The sequence below is a fragment of the Bidens hawaiensis genome, unplaced genomic scaffold (genome assembly GCF_021521415.1).
Source record: "Bidens hawaiensis isolate Kalapana, Puna unplaced genomic scaffold, B.hawaiensis_p1.1 tig00038216_1, whole genome shotgun sequence".
In the NCBI taxonomy this organism is placed as follows: domain Eukaryota; kingdom Viridiplantae; phylum Streptophyta; class Magnoliopsida; order Asterales; family Asteraceae; genus Bidens; species Bidens hawaiensis.
Window position 1 is genome coordinate 12,089 of NW_027496717.1, and position 16,416 is coordinate 28,504.

The 16,416-nt window shown below is 33.7% G+C and overlaps 2 protein-coding genes across 2 annotated transcripts; both read left to right on the forward strand.

Annotated features, from left to right (window-relative positions):
* The first annotated feature begins 326 nt into the window (after positions 1 to 326).
* Positions 327 to 2,595, forward strand: LOC143590228 (putative receptor-like protein kinase At5g38990). The gene is made up of 3 exons (XM_077070775.1): positions 327 to 1,136; positions 1,337 to 1,489; positions 2,365 to 2,595. The coding sequence occupies exons 1-3, from the start codon at positions 327 to 329 to the stop codon at positions 2,593 to 2,595; spliced, it is 1,194 nt and encodes a 397-aa protein (XP_076926890.1).
* A 393-nt stretch (positions 2,596 to 2,988) lies between these two features.
* On the forward strand, positions 2,989 to 16,006 carry LOC143590229 (putative receptor-like protein kinase At2g23200). The gene is made up of 3 exons (XM_077070776.1): positions 2,989 to 3,014; positions 15,004 to 15,832; positions 15,962 to 16,006. Exons 1-3 carry the CDS (start codon positions 2,989 to 2,991, stop codon positions 16,004 to 16,006), a joined length of 900 nt encoding a protein of 299 aa, XP_076926891.1.
* The last annotated feature ends 410 nt before the right edge of the window (positions 16,007 to 16,416 follow it).

Sequence of the window (16,416 nt, forward strand, 5' to 3'; positions counted from 1 at the left end):
CTGCTCCTTTTTGCCCTTGCTATCACAGGTTCTTAATCAAACTTATATATGTCCTATCAAATTATTGTTCATGGTTTTTATATGTTTTTTAAATGCACAAATTCTACATGAAATTTTTGTGTATTACATACAGTAAGGTTTGCACTTAATTCTCTTTAGTTTTTACTAAGGTTTGCACTTAATTCTGTTCAGTTTCTACTGTTAGAACATATTATTCAAATCAGCATACTTTCAATAATACACAGAAAACCCGGATGAAAACCCTCAAAATTTCACTTGAACACGTAAAATTGGGCGTGAAGAACTTCAGTGATGACAAATGCATTATGAGAGGAGTATATGGGTTGTTGTACAAAGGAACACTTCAAGACAATAACAAACATAAGAAAGTTGTTGTTAAACGGTTTACCTGCAAAGAATATGGTTTTTTGAAAGAATTTGAAGTTCTTTTCAAGTATAAACAAGAGAATATCATCGGTCTTGTCGGCTATTGTAAAGAAATGGAAGAAAAAATCATTGTTTATGAGAACGCCTCTAAGGGAAGTCTTAGTATGTACTTAAATGATCCTACTTTTTCATGGACAAAACGACTTAAGATATGCATTGATATTGCAAAGGGGTTGAAGTTTCTTCATGGAGGGGATATGGGACAAGATGTGGTGATACATAGAGACATAAAAAGTTCCAACATTCTACTAACAGATGATTGGAAAGCAAAAATTTGTGGATTTGAACTTGCCTTAACATGTCCCGCAGATAAGGAAATAGAGTATGACATTAATGATGTTGTAGTCTCGACTGGCAATTGTGACCCATTGTATTTGGAAACGCATATATTAACCAAAGAATCTGATATTTACTCATTTGGTGTGATTTTATTTGAAATCTTGTGCTGGAGGTCCGCTTGTCTAGAGGATGTCAAAGGTCGCAATTCATTTATAGATGATTTTGTTAAAAGCCACTTTAAAGCCGCAAGACTTGAGGAGATAGTATTTGAGGGCATAAAGAAACACATTTTGCTAAAATCATTTGCTGCATTTCAAAGGATTGCATTTTTATGCTTACATGAAAAGAGAGAAGAACGACCCACAGTTAGCGATGTGGTTGCACAACTTCAGAAAGCTTTGGAATTTCAAGTAAGTTTTCACAACGTTACAAATTAGTCTTTGTTTCCATGTATGAATAGACAGTAAAGTATTGTAGTGTGATGCTCACTTGAAACCCTGTCCTTGTTCTCTTTTATTTTTCAATGTCTAAGATAAATCAAATATTCAAATGGAAATAGCAAAACTTAGATATGTTGTGCATAGTTTTTAATATTTTAATTAATATGTAGGAGGCTTTTGAAATACGGAAGGCTAAACTGGACAGAACGTATGAAGATATACTTCATGAGTTTTCGAGGTCTCCAGAAATTTACTCCACAATGCGGAAAAAGGATATCTACAACATACTCTCCAAGGGAATCCTTCTTGAAGATGACAAACTGGTACTTCATTCTCTTATCTTATTTTGTACACATCATATCTTTTTCTACTTTTAAAATAGTATTTATCATTATGCATAGTTCATTTATGTTATTTTAATTGTTTTTATGTATATGAATCTGAAGTTTAGATTCGATCTAAACTATAGAAACCAATATCGGCCAAAATTGTGTTCACACACAAGCTAAGTATATATATATTGTTACAATAACTAGTTTTCATATAGAGATGATCAAGAAAATGACCATTTTATGGTCATATTATAAAGAATCCCTCTTACAGTCTTACAGCACTCATTCACGAGACAAAGTTTTTTATTTCATACATCTAAAAAAAGTAGATTTCTTATGAGTATAAAGTTTGAGGTTTTGTAACATTAATATAGTATGCATGCTATTATTACATTCAAAAGATAAGACAAAGATGGCATATACCGTTTGAGAAGAGATACAAACTTGTATATATGTGTTGTAATGAACTACCTGTAGAATTAGCCTTTCTGAATACGGTAGATTTAACCATACTCATGAACATAATATTATACATTGTTTAAATGCATGTCATATGAGACGTTATTTTGCATATCTAATTTCACTTGCAGATCATCATCAATGTACCTTTATGATCGATAAGACAATCCTAATACACAACAAAATCTTGCATATCATCATCATCAAATATCATATTTTTTTAATAGGGTTTGATGCTCGTGTTTTTCTTCCTAAGGTTCATACATCTTAATTTTTCATCTGCCAAATTTATATGACTTCTTGTTCAGTCAACAAGAAACGGTTAAATCAACCTCAAAATTATATGCATCTTATTATACTCGACCACTGCATGTGGATTTGTTGATCAATTATGTGTCTTCTATCAGATAACTCACGTCACTGAACAGAAAATTTGGGATATCGAACAATCAGTTCACTTTATTCGGGAACATGACGAAGATTACCACTCCGAGCCTATCACATCACCAACTGTTAGGAGGACGTATTCAAAAAGGAGACATAGATGGAATATGCCACCTATGACACTCAACGAAGAGGAGATGATAGCTTCATCTTCCACTATCTCAGATCTAAAGCCACTTCCCAAAAAGGGTTGATGTGATCTTATTACGTGTCACGAATACAATATTTGAATAAGCCTAATGCCTCAAATGCAACACAACTGATAAATACACGTTCTCAAACAAAGGTCCCGACCTAGCTACTAGGTACCAAATACAATAAGACTAAGGGCTTGTTTGGACCTTTAAAGTAAGGCTTTTAGTTAATATTTTGGGTGATGTATAAAATTGATGGGCAAAATTAAAGCAGGGAATGTGGGGACATGCCAGGATGGGTTGTAAGAAGGAATTCATTGGGTCACAAGCTCTCTACGCTCCAATTTTAAGAACCGATACTTTTTTGCACTTGTGGTGCATCGCATGGAGACGACTGATTTATATATAGATGCCATCATTTAAAAATTTATAAGGGATTTCAGCGTATTGCCCATGGCCGCACAATTGAAATTTGGAAGGTAAAAGCAACTGAACTTGATATATTTTTTTCTTTGCAAAACAAATGAAGTATTAATCACTTGTCATCAAGAAGTACAAGGGTTGTAGTGTAATTAGTTAAAAGTATGTTAAAGCTATACTTAAACAAGTCTGTAAAGTCTAGGGGTTAGAGTGTCAACATGTCAAGTTTGTAATTGTCAAAAACAAGTGTCTCTATTTTGTTGATCTTGAAAGGTTGCAACCCTAATTATCGTAACTCTTGGTGATGTATAAATTAGGGCAACATTTGATCATTCATTCATTCAATCCAAGTTTAAGTTATCAATAAAAATTTGTGGTTCATATTATATTATACTAGATTTTATCCTCCGTATTACGGGGGTTGTTTACATTTTCGTTTTTAATATTTATATATGTCTATTTGGATTTTAATTGTATTTATTGTAAAAAGTTAATAATTAATATACTTGAGGTTTGATGATAAAATGGTTTCACAAATAGATAATATGTTATAATCTGGTTTAAAAGCTATCTGGGTTTGGTGATACTCATTACCCGTTTATTTTCTTTATTATAAAATTATTTCTTAATTATAAATAATATCTTTTTTTTAAATAAAATAGGATATTAATTTTTAATATATCCCTGTTTTATAGGATTTTCATATCAAATATTTTATGAGATTAATTTTTAATATAATGAGATGTTATAACCCGTTTAAGAGCTATCTGGGTTTGGTGAAACATTTACCCGTGAATTCGGGTCAAATGTGTGAGAAGCCTTCATTTACAAATAAAGCAATCTGATAGCTTAAGAGAATAGTTGTTTTACATTTTTCATTTTTTTAATATTTATTTTTGGGATTTTAATTTTTTTTATTGTAAGAAATTTAATAATATATTTAGGGTTTGATGATGAAAGAGTTTCATAAATAAATGATATGTTATAATCCGTTTAAAAGCTATTTGGATTTGGTGACCCATGACCCGCTTATGTTTTTTACTATAAAATCATTTATTAATTATAAATAATATCTTTTCCTTTTTAAATTGGATATTAAATTTTAGTATATCCTTGTTTTATAGGATTTTCACATCAAATAATTGGTAAGATTAATTTTTAATTTAATGAGATGTTATAACCCGTTTAAGAGCTATCTGGTTTTGGTAAGACCTATACCCATGAATTTGAGTTAAATCAATAAGAGGCCTCCATTTAAAAATTAAGCAATCTGATGGCTTTAATAAATGGGGGGAGCGACCACATCGCGACAGATAGAATTTTAGGGTTTTGGTTTATATATATTATAAATGTTCATCACATTATCTTATCAATTCACAATCAAAAGATAAAGATTGGGCCAAAAATTGGCACTAGAGCAAGGATTTCATGAATTAACTGTTAGGTTGAACAAATGAAGATCGGCGGTGGTAAATTCCATGATCAGAAGAAGATTCCGGAAAAGTTCGGTTTTTCCGGCAAGAAATTCCAGCAGGCCCGTTTTTTCGGCAAGTCTTTTTGGGTAAAATTTGAACAAAGGTAGTAATTGACGATAAGAAATTATCCGGCCATTAGTCTATGTAGCCAGTTTTGACCTCTTATCAGCCCAACTACTTTTGAATTGTTAAGCCACCCTAACAGTTTTGGTCCATTAACATGCCGAAACAATTAGAAAATATATACAAATTACCTCTACCAAATAGACCACAACAAATGTTTATGAACAATATATGAAAACCATATTTTAAGCACTGTTTCACGAGTGAATTTGGATTAACAAAACACAAAAACAAAAAATAAACAATAAATTACTATCTTTCAGTTGACTATATAGTAGATCTTTTAACTTCAAGTCTTCTGACTTTTAAATAGCCCTAATACTTATAATTATAGGAAGATAGCCATATGCACGTATGCCAATTTAGATGCATATGCATAAATGTGCAGATACGATACATATTGATATTCTGCTTTTGCTTATTCTGGGATCAACCAATCATTTAAATTTTACTAACTATTACTAAAAGAACATACATGTGTAGCCTCTATATCTTTCTTTCATTAAAAACAAGTTACAAAGGGCCAAGAACAGTTCTAATAGATATATAAAATGCATCAACCACTAATATAAAAACTTGCAAATTCTTATAAAATTCTTCAATCTGACAATGAGTCATCAATCCCTAGAGGTGGACAACAAAACCGGTTCCTGGAACCGGTTATGTGGAACCGAACCGGAACCGAACCGAACCGGTTCCTACCCGTTTTTCGTAGGAACCGGTTCGGTTCCGTTTCAACCCGACGATCCGGGACCGGTTTGACATTTTTGGAGTTGGACCGGGTAGGAACCGGAACCGAACCGGAACCGAACCGGAACCGGTTCGACCGGAACCGGTTCGGAACCGGTTCTAGCCGTTGGAGTAGTTCTAGCCGTTGGGAAACGGTTTTATGGCCGTTTTTGACCGTTGGGGTCAAAAATGGCCGTTTTTTGGCTCCCCAAACACCCCACTACTAGTATAAATAGGTATTTGGTGTAATGGGTTCATCACAACACTCAAAACGCAAACCCGAACGCAAAAAAATACAAAAAAACGCTATTACAACGTTCTGAGTTCTCTAATCTCTTGTTTTCTCTTCTTCTATATTCATATTTGTTGTTATGGCTGCCTCACAATCATCGGTTGGTCAAGGTTCCACCGCCGGACCAAGTTTCGTTCGTATTGTACCTCATAATCGTAATCAAGAGATTTGGTGCAATTGGGATTTGGTTGAATTGAGTTACCATTCATTGAAGGCTCGGTGCAAGTTTTGTGGGATTTATTTAAACCCACTTTTGAATTCAAATTTGAAGAAACACATCGAAAGACCGTATTGCAGGGCGTTGAAACAGAACGTCGAGTCGCAACAAACGCAAATGGATAGTGAAGGCGGAATATTTACATACCAAATTGATCGAGTTCAAGATCGTATGGCGAAGTTTGTGATTCAAGAAGCTTTTCCGTTTAGCCACTTCGACAACCCTCGCTTAACCGCCATGATTCGAGATACGCTTCAACCACAATACACTCACGTAAGTCGTCATACTCTTAAACGTTATTGTTTAAAATTGTGGAAGAAGGCCAAAGAGGTACTAATTGCATATTTTGAAAATATAAATACGGGAATAAACTTAACTAGTGATGTTTGGTCGGCTCCACATGGTCTACCCGAATCTTATCTTTGTGTCACCGCTCATTGGGTAGACCCGTCATCGTGGGAAATGATGAAACGCACCATTGCTTTCGAACTCTTTGAGTATCCACATACGGGAGATAATTTGTTTGAAATTTTAGATTATGTTATAAAAACTTATAAACTAGAAAATAAAATATTTTCAATTGCATTTGATAACGCGTCGAATAATACATCGGCGGTTGATAAATTAAAATTAAAATATACGCCGATTTGCAATGGTGTATTTTTTCACTCAAGGTGTGTTGCACATATCATTAATTTAATCGTGCAAGACGGACTTGCTTCGGATGAGGTTACATCGGTTATAAACGATTTTAGAGTAATGCTACATGAAGTTTTTAAGAAAAGTAAAAAAAGACAAATGGATTATAGAAAATTTTGTAAAGATACGGGAAGAAAAGCTTTGTGAGCTAATTGGGATGTACCTCATCGATGGAATTCCACTTGCATAATGTTTCAAAGTGCTTTGAAACAAAGAGAAACTTTACAAATGTTTCATTCTAGTCTTGCCGAGAATGATTTGGCAATCCCCTTTTCAAATGAGAAATGGGAAATTATCAATGACTTATCGACTTTTCTTGAAGTTTTTAAAACATCAACTACGAAACTATCGGGAACGTATTATCCGACAAGTCCATTGGTTCATTCGGAGTTATTTTTAATTGTTAACAATCTTAAAGAATTTGAAAATAAAGGTCCAATGTTTTCAAACATCATATTACCAATGAAGTTTAAATTAAAAAAATACTTTCTTGAATTGCCACCGATTTTTACTTGCGCCGCCGCTTTAAACCCAATGTTAAATGTTACGGGGGTTGAATGTGTGATAGACGAAATTTTTTCAGCCTTAGATATGCATGAAGTTGACCCAAACTTTTCAACAGAGGCACAAAATGATTTTAACTTGAATTTTAAATTTATGTATGACTTTTATATAAATAAATATGGGTCAAACATACACATGCCTACGCCGGGGGGGTCTTCATCAAGTTCAAGTGCTACTAGAGTACGAGACCCCATGATTAGCTTTATGAACACCGTTCGCAACGTAACGGCTAAAAAACAAAGGGGTAACACCCCTTCAAGCGAACTAGGAAGGTATAGTGCATATGATTTCTCTACCGGTTTATCCGAAGAGGAATATGGCACTTTTGATGTTTTGGCTTGGTGGAAGGTAAAGGAAACCGAGTTTCCGATTCTTGCCACCATGGCCCGTGATTTACTAACCGCCCAAGCTTCTACGGTAGCTTCGGAATCTGCTTTTTCTCTTAGTGGCAGGGTAATATCGGTGAGAAGAACAAGACTGAATTCGGAGTCGGTGGAGATGTGCATTTGCTTGAAGGATCACTTGGACTCAATCGATCGTGTTCAACACGTAACCACTCTGGAAGACGAAACACCACTTGATGTTCGAGTGCACGACGAACAAGAAGGCGTTTCTACAAGTAATTCTGATGAATAAGTCGCCACTCAATAATTACGACGAACAAGAAGGCTTTTCTAGAAATAATATGTCACAACTTTATATTTATAAGTTTAATGTTTTGTTAGTTTGTTTTTGAATATTTTAAAACATGTAACCTTTTTTTTTTGAACTTCTTAAAGTAAATAAAATGAATTTTATGTTAATTGTTTTTTTTATTTAACATGTTATACAAATACGAATCGTATAACACCGCTCTTGATTATAATTCAGCATTTGACTTGCGTAAGCCAAAAGACTATAATACATAGCAAACTCAACAAATGTAACACGATACAGATTTAAGTTCACAATTACACGATACACGATACAGACTAATCAATTCAAACACGCTGACACTCATAGCATTAAGTTCAATATGTTGTTTACCATTGCTCTGTGGGTGAACAACAAAAGTAGCATGAGCCTCTTCAGAAATCAGAAGAACACAAATCATCACCTACACAAGCAGCGGAAACGAAAAACGAAAAAAAAAATAATATTTTACACTGTAACCGGTTGGAACCGGTTACAGTGTAAGAACCGGTTTAGGAACCGGTCAGAACCGGTTCCACCGGTTCCGGGTCCGAGGGTTGGGGAACCGGTTCGGTTCCCTAACCGGTTCGACCATGGAACCGGTTTAAACAGTGATGTTGACTAATGGAACCGGTTCTGAACCGGTTCCGGTTCCTTTGACCAACCCGATTTGATCACCTATATCAATCCCTACCAACTTTATATACTACCCAAAATGACCCTGCGTCAATTCTATATTCAATATTTTAAATAACTCCCTAAATATTATAATTATAAATGTTTAAAATTTTAAAATTATCATACAAAAGTTTGCTTGTAACCTACTATGTAATCTTCTGCAACCCTATAGTATGCAGCTTGCAGTTTCTTTTGATACTTTTGACTTTAATAACTTGTTTTGACATTCCACATCTAATAATAAATGTAGAAATAGTTCATGAAATTTAGAATCGGAAGGTGAGGTTATTTCCTTTCTTTTGACTGCAACGTCCATCGTTAATAAGCATGAGTCGGGATTTGAGATTGAATATAGGGACTTTATTTCATTTCTTTGACTGCAAAATCCAATCATTCATAAACATGCGTAAGGTAATGTAAAACGTACTGATCAAGTATTATTATAAGCAACTAAAACAGTTTCAATGACTCAATTTTACCTAGTGTACGGCTATTGCTCTCTTAGGCATCTCTTTCAAATATGAATTCAACAATTATAACTCTCCCCCCTAATACATGTCGCTTAATAATATCAAAATAATCACAATAATATTAACAACTTCAAATATAAAAAATCAAACCACAAGTTGAAATAAACAAAATTCAAAACTATTCACCATTTTCAACTGTCAACGCCGATAGGAATCTGGCTGGTGTAATATTCTGCTCAAAGTCGTCGAAACCTAGATCGAACAGAGAAGAAGCCCTAAAACGAAGAAATAGGTGCTTAATATCTAAATCTAACTTTGATTTAACAAAAGCAACAACCAAAACGAAAATAACTGACCTTATCTCGACGTTTAATTTTTTTCACCGGAAATCGGCAACCGTCACCATCGTGGTGGAGTTATTTCTACCAGAAATCGGTTGCTGGAGGTGGTGGAACTGATTAGCTTCTTACCGGCGATGGTGTGGTGGCTTGAGGATGAAGACGACATTGAAGAAGATGATGTTGAGAAGAATGATGAGCCTTGAATCACGGAGAGATATGTGGCTGTTTGAAATTTGAATTTGATTAGTGTGAAGAGGAGAAAGAGAAACGCAGGTAAAAATCTTTGGAGGGGTTTTAGAAACCTTAGGTAATATAATATAGAAAGCGTTCAGTGTAAATATTTAACTCAAACTAAAAATATTTTATGACAATTTTACCCATCACAGATAAGCTTTTCTATTGCTTTTTATCGACTTCTATTAAGTAGATTACTGAGTTCGGTGATTGCGAACTAGAAAACCGATATGTGTACCCCAAAATCGCTTAACGTTCTTCCTGTTTTTTCTTCATTTTAGTTCCGACAGTTCTGATTTGTTTACTTCAATAAAAACCAAATAACCAGTAGGGTACAAAACAACAAATACCAACTTGTTTATGTCGCACCAGTCACATGATAGGTACACATCGCATCTTCTAAAGCTACTATTTATTGTATTTAAACAGACTTGGACCAATATCAAGGTTATAATGTTGACAAATTGATAAAACAAATTTCTTGGATTTTATATATAACTTGAGTAAAACTATGTTTGTTATATAGAGTCAATGTACATATACAGACAGCCAACATAGAATTTATTTGGTAGGGGGTACAATACGGGTTGGCTTCAAATTGTTTGAAAGTTAATTTTGAAACAAGTTAAAAGAAAGAGGCGAAAAGGTTAAGTGGAAATGTTTTAGTTTGAATGCTTAGAATTATCTCTTTAGTTTATTTGATTTATTTGCTAGTTTATCTAGTCTAGCTGTTAGGAGTTTTGAGTTTGAGTTTAATTATGTTAAGTTTATGTTTTGTTTGAATAGGATTAGTATGATTTATTTTAGTATAAATAGATGGGTTAGGTTTCATAGAAAGTGTGTTAAGAAATATAATAACAAATAAAAAAAAAACTTGATCTTCGTTGATGGGTTAGGGGTCATCATACCATGTTGTGTTCTTAATATTATGTGTTTTAAACTCATGTTTTCCCCAAGAAAATATACATAATTGTGAGAGATCAGAGGGGGAGAGGATGTTGGAGGGATGGATGCCGGAGCAGAGCCAATCGAGCATAGGACGTGCATTTCTTACTGAAACAACCATTTGAATCTGTACCCTAATTTGCCTAGTAATGAACATAGTCTCGTCCCACTCATCTACTGAATCTTGTTTTTAGTGGATAAAATGACAACTTTTTTTTTTTTCATAATTGGAGTGCTGAAGATAATGGAGGATGCAGATCAAAAGATTGCTTGTTGGAACGTTCTTCGTTTGAAATTGTTGCTCTGATAAGAAACCACAAACTAGGAACGGTGGGGTTTGTATTTAAGCAAATCGGGGGTTGGGATTTGATAGAACTTAAATATATAAGCGAAAGTTTTAAAAGCTCTCTGTTGATCCTTATTTCATCTCAAGCCATCAGATTGCTTTATTTCTAAATGAAGGTTTCTCATGCATTTGACCCGAATTCACGGGTATGGGTCTTACCAAACCCGGATAGCCCTTAAACGGGTAATAACATCTCATTAAATTAAAAATTAATCTCGCCAAATATTTTGTAGGTCCCTAAAACGGATCTAACAACTTGTTCTTGGATTAATCTAAGTTGAAGGATAGCAGAAACCATTTACAACTGAGCTAGATCTCAGATCTTCTTGGGGTTTAAGTTATTTGCTATAAAAGGAAATAAGTGGATAAGGTATAGAAAAGTGAGAGTAGTTGAGATGAGTTTTTCCAAAAGCGTGTGTGTGCATGAGAAGCTTGCACAATTTATAGTGCAAGTCTCATGCATTCCCATATTATTTTCATAAGGCCCAATAGGCTTGGTTACGTCAAAGGGCCTTGGCCCAACCATACATTTGACAAAATAAACGAAAGCATAAGATATAACTGATAATTAGCTAACAAATAGAAAAGACTTATAGCATCAAAATAGGCTTTACATATTTGCTAAGCAGTTAATGTGGAAAAATATCGGATATCGGCCAAGGACCGATATCTGAGACATCGGTTATCACAGTGAGATGTCGTTGGGATATCTATAATTTTAATATCATGTAAAATTCAACATATAGCAATTTAACACTAATAAATCTGTATAGTCTCCTACTGTCAACAAATTAACCTTTTGCAACTTGCAAAACACTAACAATTGTAGCAAATAAGAATTGATTAAGACTTAAAATACTAACATTGAACACTAAAAGTTGATAATTAAGACTTAAACTCTGATATCGGGAATATCGATAATATATCGGTCAAATATCAGTCAAATATCGGTAAAACATCGGTCAGTATCGCTAATATTATCGGTACCGATATTCTGACTGATATTTTGACTGATATTTCACCGAGTGACCTATCGGTGATGTATCGGTGATATCGATTGCATAACATATTTGATATGAAAATTCTACAAAATAGAGATATACTAAAAATTAATATCCGATTTAAAAAAAATGATATTATTAAGAAACAGTTTTATAGTAAAAAAAATAAGCGGGTCATGGGTCTCACCAAACCCAGATAGTTTTTAAACCGGGTTATAACATCATTTATTTGTGAAACCCTAAGTATATTATTAACTTTCTTACAATACAAAATTAAAATCCAAAAAAATATATAAACATTAGAAACGAATAATGTAAAACAAAAATATATAAATATTATAAACAAATAATCTAAAACAATCCCCGTAATACGGTGGATAAAAGTTAGTTATTAATATATAATATTAATAGAGATATATTATTTATTAGAACGGGGGTGGGTTAAGGTAAAAAGAAATAGTTTTTAGGAAGAGTAAGAACAAATCTAGGCCATTGGAGCTAGGACATAGTGGTTGAGATTAGTAGTTTTTAAAATACTAAATAGTTTTCTAAGATTTAGAATTTAGGCTATATAATTTCCTAGATAGACTCACATGGTTTCTTAACTTCAAATTTTATTCCCTTCTTACTATTCTCATGAAACTTTTTATTTTAACCTTTTCTGTTAGAGAGGGTGTTATTGACAGTATTTTGGTATTATAATCATCACTTAACAGAAAACAACTAACGAGGATATTGAGTTGGACTGAAATGACAAGCAAAAGAAATCAAAATGACAGAAATGGTAGAAATAAACATTTTGAACAGAATTAGCAAAACTAAGCAAACGAAAATGATAGTTGAACTACAATGACAATAAAAAGAAATCAAAAAAGATATTATTATTGAGGGTATTTTGGTAATTAAACCATCACAAGGACGAAAATGATAGTTTACTCTATGAAAAATAGAACCTTCAATCTTATAGAGAAATATACTTTATAAGCAGGGCCAACCTTGAGAATTCATGTATCCCGGCCGAGCAAAAAAAATATGTCCCTTCAGCCTTAACAAACTAAATAATGTAAAGTATTATTCTTTTAAATGTCGATTAAAGTTCTAACAATAAACATAACAATTAGCAAAATAGTGGCCTTATAAAAGTTCAGGTGTTCTAAATATATAATATCCGGAATTTTTTAAAATTTTCGTGCCCTAGAAAAACATGTGCCTAGGCCGGACGCCTACATTGTCCACCCTCAAGGCCTCCCCTGTGTCTAACACAAGGGCCCAATAGACCGTTTTAAACGGTTCGGTCTTAACCGTTTGAAACTGGTTTCATGGAAGAGATCTCAAACCGATTACAAACCGGCGGTTTGTTCGGTTTCAAACTGGTCTATGGAGCGGGCCGGTTTTGGTTCAGAACCCTTACGTATAATATACATGCATGGTTGGGCTCTGAGCAGTTGGGCCAATGTCAACACTTCAGTAGATTTAGTTACAGACCTGCTTGAAACGATGAAACCAAAGGGTTTCCCAGTTTCCAATTCTTGTTTTCTCAGATTATCGAAGTTTACAATGAATTCTTACAAATCAGAATCGAAGTACAGAATATTAATCTTTACAGGTATCCGAAAACTTCTCTGTTGATTGCAATAGTCAAATGGAGATGGGCCAAGGATATATGGTGGTTTAATGCTTATGTTAGTCCCTTGATTTTTGTTAAGTTACTTCTCTGTCTGGTTTCTTATTTTGTGATTCCTTAGTTTCATTAGTTATCCTACGTTTCTTTTTTTCTTTTGCATTTTCTCAATGACAAAAGTCACAAAACCCTTGTGGGTTCCCCTTGGCGGATTTAGAAGAAACTTCAGGATATCCCAAAAAACCTTTTGGAGCCAGGTCTCCTAGTATTTGCTAGGGGTATCCACATACATAACGTAGAAGAATAAAAATTTGCACTAATTTTACATTTTGACGGCCGTGAAAGTTGAGGGGTATCTTGGACAAACCCCTGGATACCCCTTTGAATTTATTTGGAGCATGCTGGAGTTCGTATAGTTTTAGTTGACGAACAAGTGAGAACTCGATTTGGGACACAAGTATTCACATAGTTCGGACGCTTGATGTTGAATTGAGACCAAGAAAAAAAATATTGAAATGGCCTTAACTAACTTCTCATTCATTTAAATACCAGTATTTGAAGTCTTGTTTGCAGTTACTGGAATCAGATTGCGCACATACTAGACAGCTAAAGGTGAGAGCATTCTAATTTTTAAGTCATCTTGGTGCTTTGCTATTTTAACTATTTGTTGATTCATTTGAGACTTGCATTTGCTAGGGCTGCTAGATTGTGACTTCTGCCTATTAGTTTAGTAGTTGTTTAGGCTAACTTGATATTTTTTCATGTCAAGCTGAAATTGAAAGTGCGAAATTAGGTTGTTTTAAAAGGAAAAATTCTTTTGAAAAGGGTTTATATTTTAACTCACTTTGAACTTCCATACCGGTTGAGCTGCCCGTGATCTAAACTAAAATCTATTTAAAACCTTACTACTAGTTACTATTGTCTTCATCAGATTTCTATTCTCCCTGCTTTTAAATATTAATAGATCTGCTCTCCAAACACAATATATCTTGTCTATCTTTTTCTTCACACTTACCATTTCATAAACCTAAGTTAAGTTTTTCTGATTAATTATTCTCTCTGCCTCTTGTTACTCATGTGAAGGTTGAGTTGAGAAACTTAAAATATCGCTTAGTATAACTAGTGAGAAAGTAAAAGTATCTGTGCAAAGAAATCTAAACCATTGGTCAAATCAAATCAAAGACAGATAAAAGAGTGTTGCCGTGTGTACGTATACCAATTCAATGACTGTTGACCCCCTTGCTTCATCGTTTTAATAGCACGTATACATTTTTAATTTATTCTACAAAATAAAAAATTTTGGTTTTATGATTCGAGTATGATATTGTTATATTAAAAAAAGAGCTTTTTTGAAAGTGTTTTGAACTTGGTGCGAACAACCACGGGATAGGGTTTTTTAACAGTGCATTTACCCATAAAACCAGTGCATCAGGATTTGTGACTTCGATGCCCGGATTTTTATAATTTCATTGGACACATTTATCCTTCGCCCATTAGTTCACGTTGCATCTCCTGGGTGCTTCTCATGAATTTAAACATTTTTAGCAATAACCAATCCCTATATAACCTGCTTTTATCGAGTTGTGTCATTGTCTTTCTTCACACTCATAATTCTGTTGGCCTTCTCTTGTTATTATACAGAAACACCATCTCTTCTTTAGATGCAAAGCTTGCTTCGTTACGGATTCCATTTGAAGATATAGTAACCGCTACCAAATATTTTGCTGAAGAAAATCTATTAAAACATGGCGAAGGGGCAGATGTTTACAAAGGAGTATTGCTCTTGCGGTCCAAAGTAAGCATCAATGTTGTTATACGAAAGTTTGGTCATTTTTCTGAGTATAGGAGTGATGCACGCAAGTTCTATGATGAGATTAAGATAATTTCTGGTGTCAAGCATAGAAATATCGTCTGTTTTATTGGTTTTTGTGGTGATAAAGATGAAAGGATGATAGTTATGGAGCATGCAACTAACGGAGGTCTCGACTTACATCTAAGTGATCCAACATTCTTCACATGGTTGCAAAGACTGCAAATATGTTTTGGTGTTGCACTTGCATTGACATACTGTTATAATGATAATAACACAAGAAGATATAATATGAAGGGCTTTAAAGTATTGATAGATAAAGATTGGGAAGCCAAGGTACAAATTTCTATTGCATTCAACTCGTATGACAAAACAAACCCTATGTATGCTTTTGGTGTGACATTGTTGGAAGTGCTTTATGGGAGGAAAGCAACGGCTAAAGATGTCGATTATTATCTAACTAAAATGGAGAAAAACCATTATGAGCAGCTGGATGATATCATTGATCCAAGTCTAAGGCAACAAATGCACCCGCAGTCACTGCTCATCTTCTCAGACATAGCCTATTATTGCTTGAAGGAACAACCTGATAAGCAACACACATATATTTTGAAAAGACTGAAAGAAGCTTTTGAGATTCAATGGAAACATGAAAATCTTGTATGCTTCATAATACTTCGTTTTTCCATTTATATCCAACGAACTTTTAGTTTAAGGAAATTTTTATAAAAGTAATTTTAGATATGAGGTTTGTTTTAGAATTGATTTTCTTTTTACTTTTGTTTGCAGTTCCTCAATTATAAGATTGTAGCACTAAACAAACTAACATTTTGATCAAACACTATCCTTCTATAGTTTTGTTTTAAATCATTTTTAGATCAGTGTATGTAATATACATATTGCAAATGCCAATTTAATGAATTCATAAATGAGATTTTGGAACATAAGTTTCTTTTCTAAAATCTGGTCTATGCACAGGTATGGTTTGCGATTCAGTAGGTCCGACCCATTACATGTCTAACTTAGGGGTGTTTGGGATTCCTTATTTTACCTCCTTATAACTTTTCATTAAGTTAATAAATTACAACATTGTAACTTATGAAATTTTTCCTCTTACAATATAAGCAATCCCAAACACCTTATTACTTTTCAAAAAGTTAATAAGTTATAAGTTGGTGAAAATAAGCAATCCCAAACACCCCCTTATATACTACGTTTCATGGTCACTTCGAGTTTAGAGATCT

Bases quoted from the DNA above. Each gene is read 5' to 3' on its own strand.
- LOC143590228 (XM_077070775.1), top strand. From the start codon at position 327: ATGAGAGGAGTATATGGGTTGTTGTACAAAGGAACACTTCAAGACAAT. The intron at 1,137-1,336 runs GTAAGTTTTCAC...ATTAATATGTAG, and splicing joins AGAAAGCTTTGGAATTTCAA to GAGGCTTTTGAAATACGGAA. The intron at 1,490-2,364 runs GTACTTCATTCT...GTCTTCTATCAG, and splicing joins TTCTTGAAGATGACAAACTG to ATAACTCACGTCACTGAACA.
- LOC143590229 (XM_077070776.1), top strand. From the start codon at position 2,989: ATGGCCGCACAATTGAAATTTGGAAG. The intron at 3,015-15,003 runs GTAAAAGCAACT...GTTATTATACAG, and splicing joins GCACAATTGAAATTTGGAAG to AAACACCATCTCTTCTTTAG. The intron at 15,833-15,961 runs GTATGCTTCATA...TTTTGTTTGCAG, and splicing joins AATGGAAACATGAAAATCTT to TTCCTCAATTATAAGATTGT.